At 35.9% G+C, this 18,100-nt stretch overlaps 3 protein-coding genes across 3 annotated transcripts; 2 read left to right on the top strand and 1 right to left on the bottom strand.

The window, feature by feature from the left end:
* The first annotated feature begins 654 nt into the window (after window positions 1-654).
* Window positions 655-3,667, top strand: LOC140821395 (CSC1-like protein At4g35870). The gene is given in 2 exon segments (XM_073181872.1): window positions 655-3,148; window positions 3,150-3,667. Coding segments are annotated over 2 exon segments (2,457 nt in total). The 5' UTR covers window positions 655-851; the 3' UTR covers window positions 3,310-3,667.
* Window positions 3,668-4,406: 739 nt separating this feature from the next.
* LOC140821390 (protein argonaute 4-like) lies at window positions 4,407-11,994 on the bottom strand. Its single transcript, XM_073181866.1, has 23 exons — window positions 11,838-11,994; window positions 10,138-10,397; window positions 9,834-10,039; window positions 9,526-9,750; window positions 9,321-9,457; window positions 9,118-9,215; window positions 8,913-9,010; window positions 8,611-8,779; window positions 8,409-8,525; window positions 8,232-8,339; window positions 8,035-8,097; window positions 7,842-7,955; window positions 7,598-7,763; window positions 7,405-7,517; window positions 7,173-7,310; window positions 6,401-6,531; window positions 6,008-6,073; window positions 5,845-5,908; window positions 5,637-5,748; window positions 5,445-5,518; window positions 5,130-5,224; window positions 5,005-5,036; window positions 4,407-4,871 (listed from the first exon to the last, which is right to left on the bottom strand). The coding sequence occupies exons 2-23, from the start codon at window positions 10,369-10,371 to the stop codon at window positions 4,705-4,707; spliced, it is 2,727 nt and encodes a 908-aa protein (XP_073037967.1). The 5' UTR covers window positions 10,372-10,397; window positions 11,838-11,994; the 3' UTR covers window positions 4,407-4,704.
* Window positions 11,995-14,939: 2,945 nt separating this feature from the next.
* Window positions 14,940-16,707, top strand: LOC140821402 (calmodulin-7). The gene is made up of 2 exons (XM_073181880.1): window positions 14,940-15,174; window positions 16,005-16,707. The coding sequence occupies exons 1-2, from the start codon at window positions 15,099-15,101 to the stop codon at window positions 16,376-16,378; spliced, it is 450 nt and encodes a 149-aa protein (XP_073037981.1). The 5' UTR covers window positions 14,940-15,098; the 3' UTR covers window positions 16,379-16,707.
* The last annotated feature ends 1,393 nt before the right edge of the window (window positions 16,708-18,100 follow it).

The following is an 18,100-nucleotide window of genomic DNA, read 5'->3' as shown; positions in this document are numbered from 1 at the left end:
AAACACACAATTTAATTATTTGGTTTAATTATTTTAAATTCCTCAATTTAAAATAATTAATCTTAATTATCGCCAAATAACATATAATTAAATCGGGTGATTACATGGTGAAAGCTCCCATTTATACTTAACAAATAGTATAGATAATTTTTAAGCTTTAGAAAACAGTCAAGTTGAATATTTTGACATTCAATAAAAAAATTCAATCCAAATCAAATTTACTAAATATTTTTATAAAATAAATACAATTATATATATTAGTATTTCTTTACACGTAACATAATTATATAAACATGATAAACTTTTATTTTTTATTAGATATTAATATAATATTTATTATTGATCTTAATGACATTTATTATAAGATTAGGTCTATTGTGATACGGTTTCACGAATTTTTATCTGTGAAACGAGTCAACTTTATCGATATTCACAATAAAAAAATAATACTCTTAGCATAAAAAGTAATAATTTTTCATGGACGATCCAAATAAGAGATATGTATCACAAAATACGATCTGTGAGACTGTCTCACACAAATTTTTGTCTTATTATAAATATAAGTATCATTATAAGATGTGATAAAATTATGGATGCATGCAAAATCAATTTTATGTTATAGTATAGATGCATTAGTGTTGGTTAAACTTCAAGTGTTAAATATGATGAGGGAAACGTTAAAAGGAGAGGGAGGGTCGTTGGCTCTCCGAAGTATAAACCCTTACCGATCACCCGATGGGAAAAATCAAATTTCAGTTATTGAATACCGATCACCCGATTTCCATACACCAAATCCCTTTGCTGTTGAATTCGATTAATAAATTATAAATTTTTTTCCGGAAGTCAATCACATGGATCCACGTCTGTTTTCCCCCACAACCGTCTCCCCGCCGCCTTCTCCCGGAGATGGAGACGGAGCTTTCGACAACGCTTGGTACGGGAACATGCAATACTTGCTCAATATCTCGGCTGTTGGCGCCATCACCTGCCTATTGATATTTGTCTTCGTCAAGCTGCGCGTCGATCACCGCAGCCTGCCGGGATCCACCGCCATAGCCTCCAAGCTTCTTGCTGTGTGGCACGCCACCAGCTTGGAGATTTCGCATCACTGTGGTGCTGATGCCGCCCAGTTTCTCCTAATTGAAGGGGGCAGCTTCGGTATTCTCCTCTTTCTTGCGGCACTTGCTGTCGTGGTTATGCTGCCTGTGAATATTTGTTTGGGTAGAGCTCCTATTTCTGATGAATTTTCGAAGACTACGATAAATCATATTGTCAAAGGTTCTAATTTACTTTGGTTGCATTTCATTTTTGTCGTTCTCCTTGTTTTTTTGGTGCATTATGGTATTAATGCGATTGAAAGTAGGTTGAGAATAACCAGGTTTAGAGATGGGAATGGAAATCCAAATGATCCTAGCTCACATTCAAGTGCAATTTTTACGATCATGGTTCATGGGGTTCCAAAAACTCTAGGTTTTAATGACACTCCATTACTGGAGTATTTTCAGCACAAGTACCCTGGGAAGATTTATAAATTGGTTGTACCAATGGATTTATGTGCTTTGGATGATTTAGCTACAGATTTAACGAGGGTGAGGGAGAAAATATCCAAGTTGGTTGCAACAATTGAGGCCAAGGGCTTGACAAATGAGAGTGATTATGTTGATGATGGAAGGGAGAAAAGGAGTTTTCTGGAGAGGTTTCAGTTGCTTTTGAGGAGAGCAAAGGATTTGTGGTACAAGGTGGTTGATGATTTGGGTTTTTCAGATGAGGATAGGTTAAGGAAGTTGCAAGAGTCGAGAGCTCAAATGGAGATGGAACTGGCAGTGTATAAAGAGGGACGAGCAATGGGTGCTGGGGTTGCATTTGTGGTATTCAAAGATGTTTACACTGCTAATAAGGTGGTGCAGGATTTTCGGACCGAAAAGAGGATGCGGTTTGGGAGGTTCTTCTCATTGACAGAGTTGCAACTCCAAAGGAGTAAATGGAAAGTGGAGAGAGCTCCATTGGCAAGTGACATATACTGGAACCATTTGGGATCCTCAAAATTTTCTCTAAAACTGCGGAGAGTGATTGTAAATACTTTCCTGCTGTTGCTGCTTTTGTTTTTCAGTTCTCCACTCGCCATTATTAGTGCCATAAAGAGTGCAGCTAGAATTATTAATGCAGAAGCAATAGATAATGCTCAGCTGTGGTTGACATGGTTGCAGAGCTCGAGCTGGGTGATAGCCGTACTTTTTCAGTTTCTGCCCAATCTTATCATTTTTGTGAGTATGTATCTGGTGATTCCATCTGCTCTTTCATACCTTTCAAAGTTTGAACGTCATCTTACTGTGTCTAGCGAGCAAAGGGCTGCATTGTTAAAGATGGTGTGCTTTTTTCTGGTGAACCTCATTCTCTTGAGGGCTTTGGTTGAGTCATCTTTAGAAAGTGCTATTTTAAAAATGAGCAGGTGTTATTTGGATGGAGAAGATTGCAAACGGATTGAACAATATCTGAGTTCTTCTTTCTTGTCGAAATCATGCCTCTCCTGTCTTGCATTTCTCATTACAAGCACTTTCTTGGGTATATCTTTTGACCTACTGTCTCCAATACCGTGGATTAAAAATAATCTTCGGAAGTTTCAAAAGAATGACATGCTACAGTTGGTACCCGAGAGAGTAGAAGATTATCCCTTGCAACAAGACATAGACCTGCAGAGACCCCTTCTAGGTGAACGAATATCCGAGGTCGTGGTTGGTGAAAACACATTCTCAGATGGTTCCTCTCCAACGACAACACATTTTTCCGGCCATGATCTGTCTGAGTACCCTCCAGTCAGGAGTCAGACATCTCCAGTTCCCAAACAACCATTTGATTTCGCACAATACTATGCCTTTAATCTCACAATCTTCGCCCTGACCCTCATTTATTCGTCATTCTCCCCCCTCGCAGTTCCAGTTGGTGCAGTTTATTTTGGATATAGATACGTAGTCGACAAATACAACTTCCTATTTGTGTACAGAGTTCGAGGCTTTCCTGCTGGAAACGATGGAAGGTTGATGTATACTGTACTCTATATCATGAGGTTTTGTGTCGACTTGTTCCTTCTGTCAATGCTATTGTTCTTTTCAGTTCGTGGAGACTCCACAAAGCTTCAGGCCATATTCACTCGGATTATTGATAATGTACAAGCTTTTGCCTTATGATCACGATGTGTTTCAACCTGCTGTATTGCAAGATATACAGAGTGTTCACAATGTAATTCATGGATCCCTAGATTATGAGGTGTTTTCGCGGCCCACGTTCGAATGGGATACTTGTAATGTATGATAATACTCTTCAGGAAAAGTTAGTGTTAGTTAAAGTACTTGTGTTCTTGTGTTGCTCCAACATGTGGATTTGAATCAAAGTAGTGCTAGCACTTTTGAGGGTCTATGGCATGTGTATGGCCATATCTTTAGTGATGGCATGGGGCCTGAGAAACTTGGTGCGATATTTGTGCTGCCAAAAAAGGGTTATATAATCATAATGTGTGGAAAAAGGCTTCTAGTTAACATCATGATTAAAAAATATGTATTTGATCGAGGAGCCCATATCACCTGGCAGATTGGTTAGGGAAAATAAAACGTCTCCAGCAAATGAAAGGAGTTGGTGCACTCGTTGTAACGTAACGTGGCCAATCTAAATGCGGAAAATATTCAATTATAAAAACTTTCATTAAATTTTTTACGAAAATTGTATTTTTGGGATATGGCATTTACTTCTATTTTTAAAAAATAATGTGTATCGCTAACTTTCAGACATTTTATAGCATTTAAGTTAGTAATTTGAATCCAACATTCGGTCCTGCGGTGAAAATTAGAACCAACCGGCCAATAGCCAAAGCACAGAAAATCCAAACGACCACATACCCAAAAAAATTTAAAATTAACGAACTTTTAAAATCCCGTGTTTATAAAAATCCAATCTAAAAACCCAAGCCCATGGGACAAATAAACGTACATAATTTTTTAAAACACGGAATTTAAAAGAACGTTAATTTTAAATAAGAGTTTAGTGTTTTTTGCTATTTCACAAAGATCGTAAATGCAATTTACCCGATTGGAATTATCGACACTCTAAAAGATACAAATCCACCGAACACCTTACCTGAGAACACACACATTCCACTTCAAGGATCTGCATATGTTTAGAATGCTGTCTAGCTTTTGGAAAGTGGTTTTATGGTTTAAAGAATAGAGAAAGAATGATATTTCAGTCTCGTACATTGCAAGGAATTCTCTTTGTTATTTAACTCGTCAAAATTGAATTTAATTATCTATCTTTGTTTTTCTTTTGGTTAACTTTTAGTCTTCCGTTGATGTAACACATTAACATTATCATTCTATGCTGTCATGTAAGCACGATTACGAAATAATACCAAAATCAGAAAAAACAAAATTATAAGACTAAGATGACTTTTGACAAGTCGGGGATAAAAATAGAGATCATCCCCAGAACACAGTAATACAAGGACAACCTAGGTGACATACAAGGGAAAACGCATAACTAGTTGCTTGTTTTGAACAAAAGAAGGAACATAACATACATAAACCAGACTATAAGTTAGCAACTGCGTGGCACAGCAAACCATAACATTAACCTGAGTCGGAGCTAGAAACTACATGATAAACTTGGTCCAAAGATACTGCTATGATTGTTACCAAGTATCCACAGAGAATGACTTCATACAAAAAACATTGAGTTGCGAACGTTCTCTTGTAGCTTAGGCATAGGTGGAACAGCTGGAGCAGAACCACCATTGTGACTAGAAGATGTCTCTGACATTTCTTCAAACTTCATCCATGTCCCCAGCTGGGAGGCTGCCAAGTGCGCATAGCATATGGGGGCGACTACAGAAGATTAGAAGAAAAAATTTATCTAAGAATATGGAAGCTTAGAAAATATGATGAATTGGTATGACAAAGAATGAATGAAGGTTAAACGGAAAAAACGAGAGGAATATATTAATTATTGAGTAGTTACCAACAGATATAGCAGTTGTGCTACGCTGGTACCTGGAGTACAGATGATAAAAAAAATTAGAAAACATACTGGACACTAGCAGTTTTGAGGAGTCAACTATTTTTTGTCAAGGACAGTCTACTTACACGTAGGACAAGGAGTGAACAAGTTCCTGCAAATCGTCGGCGGAGAAACCAATCTGATCTAATAGAACATGATAGTGGGTTGGTCTAGTCGTACCCTGCAAGTATTCACTCGAACAAATAAGTACATTCTGATGAACCTAACTCCATGGGAAACTGAAAGCACAAGTGAATCCATTTCCAAATCTTGTCCAAATACTTATTTAGGCCACACACGATTAAGATCATTTTATTATACCAATTCCAGTCATGAAACTACTTTAGGAATTAAACAACGTATGGCTTGGAGAAAGATAGCAGAGAACTGAAAATGCTTACGATCATTCCAGCATGTGCGCACAAGTAAAAATCATAGTTCTTGGGATGACAAATTGTGTTATCAATCACCGTCCCTGCATATTCAGGACAATGAAAAGAACAGGCCAATTCAAATCCTCCACCACTTCTTTAGGAAATTCAGGAAATTGCATCCCCTAAACAACAGAAACCTCAAGGCAAAAAATGAACTACCAGGCGGAACATTCTCTGGAGAATTTGGCTGGAAAAACTTAGTGTGATGATTTTTCTGTGCAACAATTACCACAAATTTGGGAGACCATTTCTCGTCAAGAAACTTGCATGCCTGCAGAAAAAGGAAGATTTCCACACCTGGTTATTTTCTTTAACAGAAAATCAAAAAAACAAAATGTTTATTTGGCCATTGTAACGGAACAGAAACCTCAATAATTTGGTTAAGCTCGATGTTTAGGACTTGATTGAACTGTGATTCACTGACACCATCTCTGTAAATTTTGCACAAATTAAGCCAGTTTGATTCATTATTTAATATTTTCAGGTCAATTTGTTTCTGTTTGCCAAGAAGAAAAGACTTGAAGCACTACCTGAATATGATAATTTGGTCAGGCTTCCTTTTCCCAGAGCTGATGTAGTAATCCACCAGAAGCTCTCTGCAATTGAAGAAAACCACAACTAAAGTTACAGATCTTAGTTATCTGTGTTCAAAATTGTCATTCTTTCAGATTGCCGTGATCAGTATACAAAAAGGTGACATGGCCTTGGCTCTTTTGCAAAATGTAATGCGAAATCATCAAATCACAATGAATTGACAGTGCTTTTACAACTGCTTAGCAGTAAGGCACAACTAGCAATCAGTCAACAAAAAAATTTGGGAAGAGGGAAGAACTGTGAGGGATGTGTAGAGAAATAAAATTTTCAAAATCCCGATATACAGAAAAGGTCTGGTTTTTCACATTCAGATAGATCATAAGCCTCACCTGATTATGCCTTCATCTTCAGTGTCTGACACACGCTTGAATAGGGAATCTATCATTTCAACTTTTCGAGATTGAGTGCGAACACATGCTCTATAACGAGAAACTGAAGGCCATTGCCTCGAGCTAACAACCTAAAGAATTCTTGGAAACAAGGTCAGCATTGGAAGTCAATATCACTAAAGGAAAATACAAGGTCTGTCACTGTCTGGTTTCACTTTTGCCTTTTCAGACATTTGTTTAGGGAAAATAAATAATAGAAAATGAGTCGGGGTATGATACATGTCTTCGCTGTGTTCATAGAAGCAGATACAATTCACTGTAGAGGCTAGATCATGCTACTAGTATTTGATGTCAAATGAATCACTATATGAGTGATGCTGTAATAGCAAATGCTCACTGGTATTTTAATAGTGTGTGATGTTGAAAATATTAAAAATATGTTATATAGAGTGAAAATATAAAATTATAATAAGGTATTGCTGGGATGGAGTGAAATTTTGAACTAAAAGTTATAATTATCAATTATCATAGGATACGTGAAAATGAGTTTTTAGAAATGAAAATTAATATTGAAATACTAGTGTTTGTGTTTGTTTTTTCAATGGAAAATTCTTTTCAAAAATGAAAACAAACATGGTCATAGTTCTTGCTTGGTTTTGCAAGGGCATCGAGGAAAATAATTTTGTATCCAGAAATAATCACAAGTTCAAAGACTATAAAACAGAAAAAGTGAGAAATTGAGGTATGTAAAATGAATCAAAGAGTACTTAACCGCGGCAATAGATGGGATATCAGACTGGCCAGGTGAGCCATGTGATACATCCATGCCCAGAATCAGAGTGGGAATTTTAGATACCATTGGAAGAGATGATGATATCTCACCAGCCAAACTAGTGTTCAAACCACCGAGCTGCCAAAAAGTAATCGAGTCAAGAAGATAAATCTAAGAAAGATTATAAAGTGAAACTTAAGATCATGATCACATAATAATTTGGAACGTCAACCTTAGCGTTTATCTTTAGCAATAGATTTGTTAGATACTGGTCATTTACTCGCATGGGGCAGAGACACTGAGTAACAATTCCAAATTCTGACAAATTTTTCCGTTTCCATGGGCCTTAAAAATTTTAGAATGTGTCAGAATAGTCTTAGACATATGATTTAAGATAAAGTTTACAGAAAATTATCCAAACACACCATAGATATCACAGTTTTTCCGCTCTGGAATCAAGCAGAGAAGGAACTTCGGTTGGCCAGGAAGCTTTGACTGCACCTCTTCCAACATTTTCTCCACCCTGACAAGGGGTGGAGCACGTCGGAACTGTGAATTTTCTTCAAAAACATCAAACGGAGCTTCCACTTTCTGCACGCAAATTAAAAGAATAAACAAATAATTTGTTGCAGAAACTATTGTGTTCAAAAGGATGTGAATAGAACTCACAATTCCTTTCATTTCGCCAATTCTGGTCATATCTCTGATCAGGCCACGAACGTCACAGCGCGCTGAGAAGTTCACAACAGCCCAGCGTTCTATCTTACTCGCATCAATAAATCTCTGTTCAAACATATGGACACTCTTTAAGGAACAGTGATATGAAAAGAACATTCAACGTCCTTAAAAAGACGTGGTAGACCTTATTATTAAAATTCCACTTTCCATTGCGAGTAAACAACTCTTCACCATTACCGACTTTCAGCTGCAATCACATGTAAACATGGTCAGTACCAGCATTTTTTATACCAAGCATAGCAAACCAATGTCCAAATCAACAGATGTTTATTTCAGTAATCAAACTGGATATCGGTAATTTCATATATTTAAACGTACAACCTTGGGAGGTGGAAGAATACGCCCTTCAACCTGAGTAAAGCCACTTGAAATTGAAACACCGCTGGAACGAAGCATCGGTTCTGAATCATAATTGTTGGTCTTCAAAGCCTGCCACAACCAAAACGCAGCTGAGCATTCATGACATCTTATAGAGCTTTTTGAAAGGAAGAAACTTACATTACTCAGAACCGACATCCTCTCTTGTGGCTTCTGCCGTGATTTTTCCACGAGAGAAGCTCTTTGAAAGGAGGTCAGGGCTTTTGTGTAACGTTGCAATGACACTAAGGAACAAAGCTAACACAAAAAAACAGAGTAGGTCAAGAATGAACTGTTACAAAATGGTTTTTCCCAATAATAGATGGATGATAGATAGCTGCACCTCAACTGGGATGTACGTCGGGCGTTTTGGCTTTCCGACGTTAATGCAAGGCAAATCAGCAGAATAACGCAAATCAATGTTCCTGTGGTTAACAAAGTAGTCATAGACAGTCACATCTGTTGTCTCAGGTTCACCATCTTTATCCCTGGCTTTTGACTTCAACGTGAACCTAGAAGAATTTAGATAGTAAATGCATTAAATTCATGTGCAGGATGCAAAAATCGAGGAAGGAAACTTCGATAGACAGGAACCGGATAGTTCCAAAAATATGGTGAAGAATTTAGTAGAATGGGGAAGCATACGTTTGCTCCCTGCAAGGCTTCTCACTCAAACCAGTGATTTTGTACTCTTGGTTAGTGGGAACAGTCTTCACCCTCAAATTCTTAAGTGTACGTTTCGCCTAGTTTTTTTTTATCATGAAAAGGTTAGGTAACAAAATCAATTGCTTGACTTCAATATAGTCGATATCAGTCCAAATGTAAAATCAATTATAAAGGTTGTCCTTACCTTTGCCCAGTCAAGGGAGAAGGGATCTTTCGCATTTTGGTTTTCAATGAGAAAATCCACCAGAGGCCCAGGTTGGATGATCATGGTCGTAGACACATCTGAAGGTACAGAAATGACGACCAGCCATGGGTTACAATTAATTACGGAAAATTTGAAATCAATGGCATTTCCTTTCAGAACGGCAAGGCAGTCACAGCTAGTACCTATGTTCAAAGATAAGCCGCTCTGGGTGGTTCGGAAGCTTGAATGAAATCCTCTGCAACCCAGAACACCACCTCCCACGGGAGCAAAGTTACTAGGATCATTGTGAAAAAAAGATTGACGAACCAACAGGCAACCCCTGACAACAAGCACACGGTAAGGTAAATAATATATTCAATTAGATTCGTATAACCATTCAAGACTTACTGCCTTGCTGCATGTTGTCTCAAAACAATATCCAAAACCCGCAAGGCTTCTTGTGAATTTTCAGATTCCTGGCCACGTAAAGCATTCCCTATGGCCTGCATAGGAATTTTGGCCGCAAAACTAATCTCCACTTTAAAGGTTTTCGAATGGTACGGCCGCCTGATCCTCTTCCTGTCACATTCATTGGGGCTTTCATGCCCTCCAGGGCTGGCATTTCCGTTGTTCCTGGGTGCAAGCAACCGACAGACATAAAGAGACATGATAAAATACAGAAGGAAACTATATACAAAACAAGATATTACACATACCGACTTGGAGTCACATCATCAAGCACAACAGTAAACTCAAGCTTGTTCCTCGGAAGTGGACCAACAGTGAAGAGACTCTTCTCTCCATCATAAGCAAACACCTTACCAGCCAACTCTGAATCGTATGTCTCCTGAACTCGGTCAAGTAGCTTCCGACCAACACCTTTACCATCAACAGGACGTCCATCCTCATAGAAAAGAGCAACCTACACATTGAAAATGCGACATGAGGGTTGGCATGTTATAAGAGTGAGAGAAGAAATAAATCGAAACTGGAAAGACAAATAAATATCAGTAGACATACACTGTAGTGAAAGAAGTAGCCATCAATGCTTTTGACATTCACTTTGAAGTGGTTGGTCAGAATAGGAACTTTATTTCCTCTACTTCCCCGGCTAGGTCTGGCCATTGGATGACGTATAACCTTGTTCAACGCTGGTCCCGGTTCAGCAATGAATGGAGTGACATTTGCAGGAATAGGAGGAGGTGGTGGTAGAGATTCTGTATTTCCATTTCCGTCTTGTTCAGTGGGATCCATTACCAGATAATAGGTTTGTCAACACACTAGACACCAGGGAAAAAAAAAGAAGTATGAGATATGAGTTACACTTAAACAAAACAAATCCATGTAGTTCTCCATAAAATTACTATTTAGAGAAGCGAAGAGTAGACGACTGCATCAATCATTTAACAAAAAATAAGATGCGTTGAGGAAAGGAGCCAGCAAAACTGTCAGCAACTAGTGTACTAGAGTAAGATTCCTTCCACTCTTCACATAGAATCACCAAGCAGGTAAACAATTTGCAGGCATTGAAACCCTAGAAAGTGGAGACACTCTAATAGATAATCAAAAAAAAAAAAAAAACAATCGGACTAATACTAAAACCATGTCTGCACAAAAACACATGCAAGGTTATCTTACACATGTCGATGGGATGAAAGAACATATAAGCCCATCAAACAGGAAATGCAAAAGGGCAGTAGTAAGACAGCTCCTTCCTTATTTAGGGGGCACGCATCTAGAACAAAGAGGACAGATAAAAACCAGTAGCCATATAATAAGATGAATACATAAAAAAACATCACAATTTGATAACCTAAAACAGTGTCTAAAGTTTCAGAACCGACTACTCGGAAACAAATCTACATAGCACAGCAAAGTTCTGAGAGCATCTTTCCCATAAAACATCATGCTTGAGTAAGGAAGAACAAGAAGAATCACATGTATTTATATATAAATTCCCCAAAATAAATGAAAGAGCCGCAAATAAGAAATAAGTTTTAACAGATCACAAACTACATCTGACTGGTGAGTAAACTTAATAAATCGAATGTAAAATGGAACACGCATTTTCTAGCTATGCACATGCAGACATGCTACATGAGGTCGTCGCATGCCAAAACAAGACAAAATAACAGATAGATATATTTCTTCCAGACAAAAAAAATTAGTAACAGCTTTTTTTTTTTAATACTCGAATATACCAAAGGAAAAACAAGAAGCTACTCAGAAGCCAAGAAACAAGAACCAAAATGAGACAAAAAAAGAGGAAGTTGAAAATAAATCTGAGGAAATGTAGTTCAACGAGCAAAAAAAACACCAAAGACCAAGCAAGCTCGATATGAAACTTTATGCAAAAATTTGTGCCTAAACGTCACACATCGAGCCAAAAAAACGTCATGCAAGCAACGAAAAGCAAAGAAATAAGAACTAAAAAAGCAGCCCAGTTGTAAATTTGTAAATTAGAACAACGGGTCAAAATTAATCAAACGAAATCACGAAATATAACACCAATACACCGAGATCTCTACATAAAACGAAGAAACAACGCAAACCCATCACTCATTTGCAGTGAAACACAAAAATGCGAAAAACCCCAAATGTGACTCCACAAAACATCCTTACACTACGCTCAAGATTCAAGGTGGAATAAGCACGGTAAATAAAAACATAAAAGAGCATAATCGAGTGAGAAAACCCTAAAAATGGAACCGCTTCAACACCTTGCTTACGTAAGCTAAGCGTTGCAGGAGAGAAGAGAGAAGCGGTTGAAGAGTGGAGACTGCGTACCACTCAGCTTTTGGGTGATATAAACGATGTCCTCCTCGCCGCCACACGTACTCGTACGTGTGCACGGTCCTTGGAGAATTTTTTTGTCTTTTTTTATACAAAATCCATATTTATTACATTTCGTTTAATGTTATCCACTTATCCAGACAATTTCGATTTAATTAACTACATTTGATCTTATTTTTCGATTTATTTACCAGTCAAAATATGTATATATGGAGAGAGTAAGTTGAATTTCACCTAAGATCACCGATCAATACAAACAAATCAAAATAATTTGAACTTTTAGATGTAATGTAAGTTTATTATCTTTATGACATCATAACGAAAAATATTCTAATATCTATTTATCTTTTGCATTTATAAATTAAATAAAATCAAAAAAGAAAAGAAAAATGATGTAACGATGAATCACATATCTCAACGAGTATTTTTTTTAATGTGAAATGATAAATTAATTAATCACAATACAATGATTTTGAGATAGTATTTGTAAATATCTTTAAATAAATTATAAATTTATCCTCTATAAAGTTATAAGAAAAGTAGAAATACATCATTTAAGTTACAAAAAACGAGTTAGTGCAATATTAATGAGATATAAAAACTATGCACAACCACATTATATTTACTAATGAATAAAATATATATATATATATATATATATATATATATATATATATATATATATATAATAAAATAAGTGGGTGTGTTTGACCTATGGCGTTCGAAGGCCAATAACATAGCTCCAAAGAAAAATCTTAGTGCTCTCTCTTTTCATATTCATTGTGCTTGGAGACTCTCCTTCTTACGAGATGTGATTGACAACAACAAAAAAATACTATAATTTGTTTTTCAACTAGCAATGGTGTATATGGTTGAGCTTCGCCTTTGATTTGTGAATCCTTGCACCGAGTGCTGGGATAAGCAGGGCTTGAAGAACAAGCTTAGGCTTGCGAAGATTCGAAACATAGCAAGTAATCCCCTAACTTGGGTTGGGGCAAAAAATAGGGTTCCAAATCTTTTTTCAAATAATAAGGTAAGCACTTTTTCGAGTTATATTTGCTCTGGACATGAGATCTGATTTGTTATGTCCGCATTATATCATAAGCTCCTTTCTTTTTTGCACAAACCAACATATTTTCCTATCAAGTTGACGAAGATATGTCGACTAAATTTAATAAAACATTGTCAGGATAAATTTTCTAAAACATTAAATAATTATATACTGTAAATATCAGTATAATGTAGTAAATATTTAATAATAAATATATAATGAATATATTATTATATACGAAGTCTTTCCTATATTTTTTTAAAAAAAAATTAAATATGAATAAGAACTCTCTTGGAAATATAAACTATATTTATATGTAATTTATATTATTTCATTTAATTTTGATTACAGTTTTTATATTTGTGTTACTTTTGTATACTAAGTTCCTATTGTTCTCTAAATATATTAAATAAAATATAGATTTTTGTACATAATATTACGTTTTACAACTTCTAGTGAACAAATAATCTTAAATTTTTTGTATATTAACCGTTTGTAAATTGATATTATTATAAATATTAATCAGAAACGTAGTATAAATATTTTTAATATGTTATCAAAAAATTTAATTTTTTAATCAAAAATTATTAAGGTACTGAATGGCAATAAATTTTACTGTTTAAAATTTAGTTGTTCTTTAAAAATTTTATAGACTAAATAAAATATATATTTGTAATAATTTTTTTATTTATTTTTTATCAATAATAGTTCAATTCAACTAATACATCGAATGTAATAGTAAAGACGACAATTTAACAGTATAAGATTGTTATCTTATCTTAGTCAAATGATATAAACATTTTTTTATATAAAAATATTTAAAATTTAAATACATTCATTACATAATACCAATAATTTTAGGCAAAAACTTGTGTGAGATGATCTCACGGATCGTATTTGTGAGACGAACCTCTTATTTGGGTCACCCATGAAAAAGTATTACTTTTTATGCTAAGAGTATTACTTTTATTATGAATATGGATATGATTGACCCGTCTCACGATTATGAATATGGATAGGATTGACCCGTCTCACAGATTATGATCCATGAGACGGTCTCACATGAGACTCACTCATAATTTTATAAAAAATAAATTCTTCTCATTCAAAGGATACATCTATACTTCTATATTATCTATGTTATATTATTAAATTTGATATACATAGAGTAACCAACTTTTGGTGTCATTATTTGTTTTAATAATTATATAAATAATAAAACGTTAAAATTTTAATGCAAGTCACGTGCAGCTAGCGGATAGAGTTTTTGTTTATTAAATCTACAAGTTGTAGGATCAGTTTATATTTGAATATTTTCTCCCTTTTTTTCTTAGGCAAAAGCTTATGTGAGACGGTCTCGCAGATCGTATTTGTGAGACGGATCTCTTATTTGGATTATCCATGAAAAAGCATTACTTTTTATGCTAAGAGTATTACTTTTTATTGTGAATATGAGTAGGATTGACCCGTCTCATAAATTAAGATCCGTGAGACGGTCTCACATGAGACCCACTCGTGAGGGCAAAAACTTGCGTGAGACGGTATCACGAGTTGTATTTGTGAGACGGATCTTATTTGGATAATCCATTAAAAAGTATTACTTTTTATGCTAAGAGTATTACTTTTTATTGTGAATATTCATAAGATTGATCAGTCTCACAGATTATTATCGTGAGACGATCTCACATAAGACACACTCGAAAGTCAGATATCCAAAATATACATAGATCCCGATAGATTCACATTTGCGAGTTTTCTAATATTAATGATATCCACATGTGCCGCTGTTGCATGTGCGTGGGGGTGTGAGAGTATAAATATCCGTCTCATATAGACCTATCAATATCATTTACTAGAGAGTTTTAAATATAATAATTATTTAAATGCCGTTCAAAAAAAATTCAGCGGGAATTAGAAAGCAAGAAAATAGTTATAATTTACCAAAACATCATTATTTCTAATAAAAAAATTGAAATTAAAAGAAAATAAATGGAAAAGGAAAAAGCATCACCTCTCTCTCACGTTCACATTTTCTCCGTTGACGCACGCACCAATCTCTCTCTCTCTCTCTCTCTCTCTCTCTCACGGTTCAAATTAGTCGCTGCGATTCTGCAGTCTTAGCTGAATAGGAAAGAAAATGGCGGATCAGCTCACGGACGATCAGATCTCGGAATTCAAGGAGGCTTTTTCTCTATTTGACAAGGATGGCGACGGTGAGTCGCCTTTTTTATATCTATTTTATTTTGGTGCGCGAATGATTGGAAATGTTATTGTGTAGATATGTTCGTGGTTATTGGTTTTACGGGCGTTATTGGTTTGTTTCGTATTTGCAAACATTCGTGGTGATCTTGGATTTTGATTGAAAAATGTGGATCGTGCGCTAAATATATACGCGTGATGATGGAGCGCAGCTTTGTTGTGTTTGTGTGATTGTATATCATTTGTTAATGGGTCGTGCTTTTATGATCGAAATCGGAAGGACTTGTCGGACCGATGGTGGAAAGTTTCCTTTTTTAAAAGGAAAAAAAGAAATGAAGTTTGTTTATGATACTCAGATGCTGGATTTGTTGAATCGTTTATGTGCATATCGTATTGAGAATGATTGGTGAAAATCAGTGGTTTTTGTGTTTTTCGTAATCCGATGCTCTACTGCACTGGATGCTGGAGTTTGTTGTCACTTGTTTTTCACAGCAAAGTCAAAGCAATGAATCATGCTGGTATACTTGTTTCGAGCTGTTAATTCTCAGCGAAGTCGTTTTGACATTTTTGAAAATGTTTTCATTTTGTTTTTTGTTAATCTGGGAAGGTTAAGAGGCTTGGAACAAGCATTGGATACTTTATCGACTACAACTTTGAATTTTGAGTTTACTGAATTAATTAGTTGAATGGTTGGTACAATTTTTCTTACTTTATGCTTATAGTCATTGCATATTAGAGAAGCTCGCGTTGTGGACTTTTCCATATTATTCTTGTAGAATCACCATAAACCTTATAAAGTTTGCAAACTTGGTGTTTCTTATTGTTCCTCGTGAGTACTGGACAGGTTGCATTACCACAAAGGAGCTTGGGACAGTAATGCGCTCTTTGGGACAGAACCCCACAGAGGCTGAACTTCAGGATATGATCAATGAGGTTGATGCTGATGGTAATGGAACTATCGATTTCCCAGAGTTCCTAAACCTGATGGCCCGGAAGATGAAGGACACTGATTCTGAAGAGGAGCTCAAGGAAGCTTTTCGCGTTTTCGACAAGGATCAGAATGGATTCATCTCTGCAGCTGAACTTCGCCACGTCATGACAAATCTTGGGGAGAAGCTCACTGACGAGGAAGTTGATGAGATGATCCGCGAGGCTGATGTTGATGGCGATGGACAGATTAACTACGAGGAGTTTGTCAAAGTTATGATGGCCAAATGAGATCTGAACAACCCAAGCTAAATATTTAAAAAGTACAAGGAAAAAACAAGGAAGCTGGGGAAGAGAAGTTATCTGAGATTTCTGTTTGTTACGATGTGTTATGCTTTATTAGCATTGTTTGGTACTTGCCTAGTCTTTTGTTTGCATAGTATTTTAGTGCCGTTCTTCAATGTATGCTGATTCACTCTGTCCTCTGCTTTGGCTATTTGGGTTGTCCATGTTGTAAGTTTTCAAGATTTGATATTAAGAACCAATTTGGACAACTTCGAGTTATGTTTGACCCGTTGATTAATTTGTGGATATTCTAAGTTGTCGACTCCATTTCTATATTTTCGTGTGTGTGTGTGTGTATTTTTAGTTAATTAATGTATAAGGCTTCTCCCTTTCTTTTACGGATTTCTGTAAATATCTTATTTAGACATACTCCCATCAGTTCTTCCTTTTCTTTTTCTGGGATTATTGTCTTAGAGCTGTAGTTTCATGCCCTAGTTCGTTCCTTGCTCTAGATTTTGTGGCTTGAAAACGGAATGCTTTCTGCCCCCTTAACTATAAGAATCCATATGCCTATTTCATCGGTATTTCCGTTCGGTACAAAATTCCCTATCTCAAACCAGGTTCATGAACATGGAATAACTGGGTGAACTCTGAGCTTTTGAGACTTATGTGGACAGGCTACGATTTGGTCGTTGGACATCCCCAGTATCATCTATATATCTCCACAAAGCAACCAAATATAGATGGTCCTCTCTTGTGTCTCGTATTAAAGAGCTATAGGTCAATCGCTTTGTTGCTCGCATTTGAAGGTTAATTTAAGGAGGAGTTCATACTGAATAGTTTCTAATAGCTCTCATCCCCATAATAAATAAAAATATATAATCTTCCGAGTGGCGAAACTAGTTGTCAATATACTTTGGCTGCGCAATGGGTTTAATCGACAAGTTCATAATTCAGAGCCAATAATCCTAAGCCATCCTTTTATCTTGTTTTGGTTCCCTAGATATACTCAATTACCCATTAACACAAACAATCATATGAGAGAAGCACCGAACATTCACTTGGTATGTTAGATATATCATCAAATATTTGCAGAATGTTTAACCCAGGAATATAATCCATTCAATTCCATTCACAACTCACTAGAATGCACAATGAAGACACAAAGCAAAAACAAAGGATAGAAGTGTTAGGTGAGTTTATTTAATGGGGTGGGGCCCACACATTAAATAATTTAATAATTAAATCACATCCCACCTCGAATGTTTATAAAAATGAACGAGGAAAATCTGTTATAAAATGAGCCTTCCTTGTTTGTTTTTAGTATCCCAAAATCAAAAGCTTTTCAGCTTTGATAAAAAGAGAGTGTATAAAAAAAAAGAGTGTATTTTTTTCTTGAGTGCGAGAATTCACTTTTGTGAGTTAGAGAAAATATTTTCTCGATATACTCGGGGTTGGGATCGTGAGATATTGAGTGTATTGGTGTATACACTTGTTGTAATATTTCTTCCGGTTATAAAAAGTTGCAGTGCTCCGTGGACGTAGCCTATATTGGGTGAACCACGTAAATCTTTGTGTTCTTGTTGATTATTTTATTCCGCAATTTTTGGGGTGCTATTATCATCGTGATCGGCATCGTTTCGGTGTAATTCCCCAACAAGAAGCAACCAGCAAGAAGAGGAGAAATATAAACAAATATAGGGAAAGACGAGCGAAGAGACTTGTAGA

This window comes from Primulina eburnea, unplaced genomic scaffold (assembly GCF_022965805.1).
Source record: "Primulina eburnea isolate SZY01 unplaced genomic scaffold, ASM2296580v1 ctg55_ERROPOS1863358, whole genome shotgun sequence".
NCBI lineage: Eukaryota > Viridiplantae > Streptophyta > Magnoliopsida > Lamiales > Gesneriaceae > Primulina > Primulina eburnea.
Note: the sequence above shows the minus strand (reverse complement) of the source record. Positions and strands in the feature narration are given on the sequence as shown.

Coding starts and splice junctions, on each gene's coding strand:
- LOC140821390 (XM_073181866.1), bottom strand. CDS start 10,371: ATGGATCCCACTGAACAAGACGGAAATGGAAATACAGAATCTCTACCA. Junction 7,764..7,841: donor TTGGCGAAATGAAAGGAATT/GTGAGTTCTATT, acceptor ATTTGCGTGCAG/AAAGTGGAAGCTCCGTTTGA. Junction 5,519..5,636: donor TCCAGAGAATGTTCCGCCTG/GTAGTTCATTTT, acceptor CTGAATATGCAG/GGACGGTGATTGATAACACA.
- LOC140821402 (XM_073181880.1), top strand. CDS start 15,099: ATGGCGGATCAGCTCACGGACGATCAGATCTCGGAATTCAAGGAGGCT. Junction 15,175..16,004: donor ATTTGACAAGGATGGCGACG/GTGAGTCGCCTT, acceptor AGTACTGGACAG/GTTGCATTACCACAAAGGAG.